The sequence below is a fragment of the Zerene cesonia genome, chromosome 11, assembly GCF_012273895.1.
Source record: "Zerene cesonia ecotype Mississippi chromosome 11, Zerene_cesonia_1.1, whole genome shotgun sequence".
NCBI lineage: Eukaryota > Metazoa > Arthropoda > Insecta > Lepidoptera > Pieridae > Zerene > Zerene cesonia.
The window spans coordinates 10,925,204-10,932,531 of NC_052112.1; the positions used below are offsets into that span (position 1 = coordinate 10,925,204).

Sequence of the window (7,328 nt, forward strand, 5' to 3'; positions counted from 1 at the left end):
CAAGAAAATTCATTAATTGTTGTTGTACCGTAAAACCATTATTTGCATATAACATGATTGTATAGTTATATACAATACCGTCTTCATTTTGCCAACACTTTTCGAAAGATTAAACTGTCAAAACAGTCGGCAAAAAATTTGACGTGTTTATTTGCTTTATCGCTTTTATTTTTTTCGAAACCGAGACAACCCTATGTGTTATCATCATCCGCAGCATCCTTCACCGAACATTGTTATAAGCATCTCAATATACCGAGATAACGCTGTGAAATTTTACGCTACCGCTGATAAAACGGATAAACACATCATAGCATCGATAAGCAATACTTCGGTTTTGTCCCGACACGATTGTTGTAAGCGATGAACGTATTTCATATGTTTATGCTGGCGGACAACAGATTTTACATTTGGACACTATTTGATGACGAGATAAACACATCATGTACCTAATGTATTTTATAATGTAGCGTTGCTTCTAAACTTGAACAATAATAGTGATGACTTATTAGTAGCTAGTACATGTTAAATAAAGAGCTCAGAACAATGGACCGAGAGTGACTCGTGAATCAGAGAGCAAACTCCACCGGGCCTTGTTGCGCCGTTCGCGCGCCGCCTTACGACTTGTCGACATTGGCAAACGTGCTTTACATCCATCCATTATTTTGCGTTTGACTTATGATCCTTTATGGACGGTAATTATTTGGTAGGTAATTATTATTTAGAATCAATATGGAAGTTAATGTGTGTGTGCGCTTATGATGGATTTAGCCTAACAAGTTTTGGTGTACCTATATATATATTTTGTACACTTATATGCCTAGGCATAGCTTATATAACAGTTTTAGGTCGATCGTCAAATAACAACCAATCTAGTTGTCATCGTGCACATCTAATTGCTATCTCATAAATATGATATTAGATATAGCCATTAACTAATGACACACTCGAGACGCTAACGATATTAACTATTTAGTTGCATCATGCGTGTCTAATAATCTACATACATCTCAATTTAAACAACGGTCGAAACAAAAATTAATATTGAAATGGCTGCTCTTCTCAGATTGGTTTTGCTAAATCGAAAGGCAACGGGAACACTAGAGTGTGATAAGAAGTACTCACTGGCAGAGAGGCTGGCGGCGGCGGACAGCTGGGGGCGATAGCTGCAGTCCACGCGCCATAGCTCCTGTAATTCATCCGCAAACACTTGTACTTGATGATTAATGAATTATTGAATTTGTCAAGTATTTGTGTTCATGAGTATGTACTCATGCACACAAATACTTCGTTTACTTTATGCACTATTTATATAAATACTTCGCAAATTCAATCATTATACTCTGACTAGGCCCGAACTTTTAAATTGGTTGTCACTCTAAGCTATTAACTTGGAACAAATTAAAAGTTGTATCCCATGTACATTTCTTTCTATAACTCTGATTCACTCTTAGGTGACGGTAAAAAATCCAAAAATATGATTGAATCTAATATTTATTTATTATTAATGTTTCAAATTAGAAAACATTGTCAACAATGTTTCAGATTTCAGAGTGTGCAACAGTATTTAACCTATTTGTAATGCCTTTAGGATAAATGCAGTTGTAATTAGTGAAAGAAATGAACAGTAAATAATATTATGCGGAACAGTGAGTGGTCACGGGGTGAGTCAGACTCAGATGGTAATTGGCCCCAACCTTCCCGGATGCCTATTGTTGGCGCTGCTATCGGTTCGAGCTTTTTGGCTATTACGCTTATCTATTCTTTGAAAGTTCTGATATATTTGTTGCTACTTTTGTTCTGATTTATGATATAAGTATTTTGCATGTTTTGTGCGTGCAGTTTCGTAATTTTACCAACTAAGTGTTACGTTACACTTATCCCAAAGTTTGTATCGATTAAATAGAGTAGGTATATCAGATGTATCAGAATGGCACACAGAACAGAAAAGGAATAAAAATATAACATATTTGAAAGTTTCGCTGTACTTCTAATAAACGATTTCAAATAATTAAAAACGAGTGTTCGAGTTTCGCAATAGAGTGAGTCGCTTGGAGTCACGTCAAGAACGCTATCAGGCGCTTCAGCCGCGCTCCAAGGTGTCAGCAGTAGCACTGGACACGTGCGGCGCTTTCAAAACCAACAGATAACCTCATTCTGGGTAGTTTGAACCCAGAGACCGTCATGTTGTATGATATTAACTTCACAACTGCACTTTTGAGTTACCTTATTTAGTATGGCAAAAATCATCTGAAGCGTCACATACACCAATCAGTGTTTAAGGATGAAGTTATGTCTTATTATTGCCGATATGCTGACTACAGGCGGTACGTATACTATAGCGTGTAATATAGTGCAGAGGTATGTAAAGGTTCTCACCGGCTGCGCGTAGGTGGAGGCGGCGGAGGGCGCGGGCGAGGGCCGCGCCGAGGCGGCGAAGGGCCCGCCGAAGCGCGCGCTGAAGGCCGGCAGCGCGCCGCCACCCGCGCCTGCCGAGCCCCCCGCGCCCCCCGCGCCGCCCGCCTCGCCCTCGCTCTCCGGGTACTCGCTCAGCACCGCGCCGGACCCGCTGCCGCAGTAGCTGGGCGACCCTCCTGCGCAACGATACATCAATGTTAAACTGCACAACCGCCAGTACTCGTCGATTACGAACTAATGTAGGTTTTATTAATAACCACTCGCTGGAAAATAGCAAATGTCACACAAAGCAAATAAATATATTAGCGAAACTTACACGGGTTACCGGTATATTTAAAAACCCACAATTTCACTTAATGTTGTGTAAGTGTTACAAATACAATTCATTTAACTGCACATAAATTGAGTCGATCCTGACCCACGGCAAATGATACGATGATGATAGCCAAAGAACAGAGAGATAAGTTACCCGTGTTGGTTGTCCACATCTGTGCGTGCGTGAGGTCAGCGCCGTTGCCGAAGTAAGGCGAGCCGGCCGCGTAGCAGCGCGCGTATTGCTGGCCGCCCTCGCCGCCGCCGCTGCGCACAGTCACAATCTTATTACATTTTATCAATTAAATATTAGGATGATCGACAACGAACTCACGTCTCCATCACAATTTTCCTATCCGAATACTTACAATAAATTACAAAAATAGCGTTCTTTCCTTTCTGGCCGAATTTTTAAAACGGGGCTAAATCCATATTGATACTATAGATCAATAACTCTAATATTGACATACCTATATTATGAACGCAAAAGTTTATCAGTAAGGATGGATAGATGTTTGTTACTCTTTAATACCTAACTACTGAATCGAAACTTGCTATTGTGTTATTTTGACCGTAGGTTCGTCGTAAATACTTAAAATAAAGAATCATGGCAACTTCCATTATTTTTCTTGAACATTGACAAATTAGTGAAAAACCTTATAATATAAAAATAACTTGAACAAATTACACAATTTTATTTAATTAAAAGATATCAATATACTTAATTTGAAATGTTAAGTTTTGAAATAGCGGAAACAATAATTCACAAATGTTTTCCACAGGAATTAGCATAAGAAGCATTTATAATGTTCCTCGATCTGATAACGCTCAAACTCGTAAGTGCTTACTTGTTTGTGAAAAACCTTATAATAATTATTTTAAACTTGTTTCTACCAAGTCGTCATTACGTCGCTTGAATTTAATCGCCACATTGTGCTCTGACCTTACTCAGACCGATGCTCCTAGCCTAGTAAGAGATCGAACTTAAAAAAATAATCATGAAAACGTTATTCGGGAGTCGTGCCTTCAGATGCACCTAGAAATCTTATGTAGCAAATCGAATATAGCTACGTGTGAATGTTATATGATTACATCGTGCAAGGAACCGCGCTTGTAAGTAACGTTCAGTACGCAATTAGTTTCGCATATTTCACAGCAGTCGGCGCAAGTGGGGCGCGGCTAATGGCTCGGAACGTCTTCGGGAGACTTATCGCGGCGCCTTCCCCCCCTGCCCCAGTCCCGGCCCCCTCGCGCCCTGCAGCACGCAACACGCAACACGCACCGCGGTCGATGCAATAGCACTTGAGCCTCGACCTGCTTGCATGTATTACGGTACGAACTGTTTTGCCGTTTAATCTTGGAACTTTTTCGTTTATTCCCTCCCAATTCATTGAGGGGCCCTCGTCGTACCAATATTCCCATTCTATTTTTGCCTTGAACAGATCATCATGAACTATAACTATCATAGCAGCTGATGATGTAATCATGAATCGTCTGATCTATGTTGTACTTCCTGACTGATTGCTGCCTTAGAAGGTAAAGTAAGCGGTGGTCGCAAAAGGCGCGCGCCATAGCCTGCCCTCTGTACGGTGAGATCGCGTGAGATCGGAGCCTGCGTCATGTAATGCGAGAACACGGATGTAATAATGTTCAGCCACACTGCCCTACTGCCGAGAGCGTTCACTTCTATTGTTTACACACACCTTTATCGCTACATTCAACCCGAGGAAACGCGACCGACTATGAGCTGCATGCCATTTATGCTGTAAGTACTTAGGCTATATACCTACTTATTCCGATATGAATAGACACATTAGGATTTAGCAAAGACAAAAGATATGAATATTAAAATAACATAGACTCTGGCGTGTACCACTTGAAAATGTTAATCGTTGTGTATTATAACGCAGTCCTTGGCACGTGGTCGTCATTAAGGTACCCGCATACGTAATGTCATATGTAGGGTGTGCGGCCGGGAGCACGACGCGCCCGCAGAGCTGCCGGCCGCTGACCGGAGCCGCACGTGCGCCTCTCGCGCCTGACTGCCCCCGGGTGTCCCGGACTCGACCGCACGTGCGCCCAACCCGTTCACTTGCGTTCATAGAACTGCTCCGGTGTCCCAATCCTCGAAGGCCTAGCGACTAATTGGCGGTTCCAGTTAGCGAGAGAGAAAGCACGTCGGCCTAATGGCTTCTCATATTTCTGCCTCGTCATCAAAACTAGAATCGATATAACATGTCAAAACAACGATAGTAAATTCGAATGAATGACGAACGACTCATAATGATAATAATATTCATTCAAAAGGAACCTAAAAAATTGTAAAGTGGCGGGAAAAGCGATATTTGCGCAGTCGAAGCATAATCCCTATCCTAAGAGCCTATACAAATAAGTCATTTCGAGACACTTAAGTCGTCACTCGACACGACAAAAAAACAGTACAAATTTGGAAACGAGCCGAGGGCCCTTGGGACGTGTAACATGGCGCGTTAGAGCTCGCTCCGCAAACACGCTAGCGCCTCACCTGCGCGGGCGGCCGTGCGCCTCACCTCCACCTCTCCTGCTAATACACTATCTTTTGTTTCAACCATTTTTAATATCACTTCTTTAGCAATTTCAATAAAAAAAACCTTTTTTGTCCTTTTGATGTCCACTTTGTTCTTTTTCCCTATGGCAATTTTCATAACGAACACATTTCACGCATTTAAGTTAACCTAGTGGCTATAACAGCGGAGCAGCAGCTGGTATAACCAGTTGTTACGTAGCAAAATAAATTTCCACATCATTAAATTAATGTTAGTCGTTTTCTAAATAAATATATTTTCCTCCAATTATAGTTTATTTGTGGCTACAATAATTAAAACAAGGAAAATTATTCCGAATGTGTAGTAATGAGACTAGTATTGTTATGTCGTTAAAATGTTATGCGCATTTTAAAAGTAGATCAATTTATTAATCCCATCTGGATAGGTATACATACAATATAACATCTTGAAATCTTATTTATGCTGAAACGGGCAACGTAGCCTGGCACGATGGGAAGCACCACCCATGAACATTTGTAGAGGAAAGACCGGCAAACAGTGCGTTGCTCGCTTTTAAGCTATCCTGTCGTCAATCCTTTCCTTTTCCCTTATAAGGAAAGGATCGACGACAGGATTAAAGGTGGTCTGGGATGAGTGACGCAAGGAAACGGGCCTCCGACGTATCTACATTATTGTTCTTTAAGTAATGTTTCTAAACACAAGATAAATTCGATTTTGAGATAAAGCTACTAAAATATACATACTATTTTAAGGCTGATTGATGGGAAGAAACGTGTAAACAAAAGCCTCGTTAAACTATTCAAAACAAAACGATCGCGAGTAAATACGAAGGGCTTTTGTTTGCACTATTTATTTCGATAGTTTCTCACATTAGTTTGGTTAATTTCTGAGCGAGAGATCGACAAACACACATTGTTTTCGCGTTCGCGGCGCGCAAACAAGCGACTTTTTCCATCCTTCCCGTTTCCTCCCCGCCTTCTCCGGGCCGCTCTCCGAACTGCGCCAGCGCGGCGTATTTGCGCTCCGATCTTGAGGGTCGTTTGCTTAACTACTTAGAATGCTTGCTATAAATTAATGCTCACAACGTTAAACAGTCTTGTTTGCAGTCCCGAAGTCTCACCTAGTTCCGAAACGCGATCATAAAGCTCTCTTATTTTTTATAAATATCTACAATATATAGCCTCTATAGTAATTCCTAGTCGGTATAAGTAAGCATGGCTCGGGTACCATTCTTGTTTTTTAACGCATTTAAGCCTAACTAATACGTCCTATGCCTAATTCGAAACACTAATCCACTCTCTCCTTCGATACATTTTTGTATTTGTGCACGATGCCAGAGCTAAATTAGGAAATATTTAGACAATCGGTTTTTAACTAAACGTATGTGTCATTAACCATTGGACAATGCGTTTAGAATGGCACATTCTTAAATAACAATTTGGGGCGGACATGAATCACCGGAGCGAGGGGTGTGGTGAGGTGGACACTTGTTGCGCAGCGACCTATGCAGCAGGGTACCCAAGAGGAATTGTAAGTCTTTTGAATCGTAAAATAAAAGCAGATCATAACAGGATAACTTTTGTTTTATAATTATTTAATCTTTCCATACTTGACGAAACGGATATCATCAAAGACGATTTCAAATAATAATCTTTATTTCGGAACTAGGATACTGGATTTGAGGAAGGGGAATGATAAAAGCCTAAGGCGAATTTTCGTGCAAATAATTTTTATATTAGAGCATCGGAAATGTACGGCCAATTAAACGAATACAATTAAATAATTATAATACGCTTGACGTAATGTGCAGCCTAAATACTCCATAATATAATGTATTTGTAGTGTGCGCATGTGGTAACGGAAATTGCGAGCGTGTGCGTTCGTCACATGTGTGTCGCGACTCGCGCGGGCGCCGGTGTGTGCGTGCGCTAATTGCGTCTCGCGATAAGGCGCGAGGATGGAGGACAATCCGCCTCCACTCGCCACTCGCCACTCCGACTCCGCCATATACTACACTATTCCAATCATGTAATAAAACCTATCAGGTATTGCTGA

The 7,328-nt window shown here is 41.2% G+C and overlaps 1 protein-coding gene across 1 annotated transcript in view; it reads right to left on the bottom strand.

Moving 5' to 3' along the window:
* Nucleotides 1–7,328, bottom strand: part of LOC119829867 (transcription factor BCFI-like) — a gene marked incomplete at its 3' end in the record, with an annotated part of 20,008 nt that overhangs the window by 6,970 nt on the left and 5,710 nt on the right. The window contains exons 3-5 of the mRNA XM_038352566.1: nt 2,885–2,994; nt 2,377–2,591; nt 1,123–1,186 (exon numbers count right to left, since the gene is read on the bottom strand). Coding sequence (XP_038208494.1) covers nt 1,123–1,186; nt 2,377–2,591; nt 2,885–2,994 — 389 coding nt within the window. The remainder of the gene's footprint in view (nt 1–1,122; nt 1,187–2,376; nt 2,592–2,884; nt 2,995–7,328) is intronic.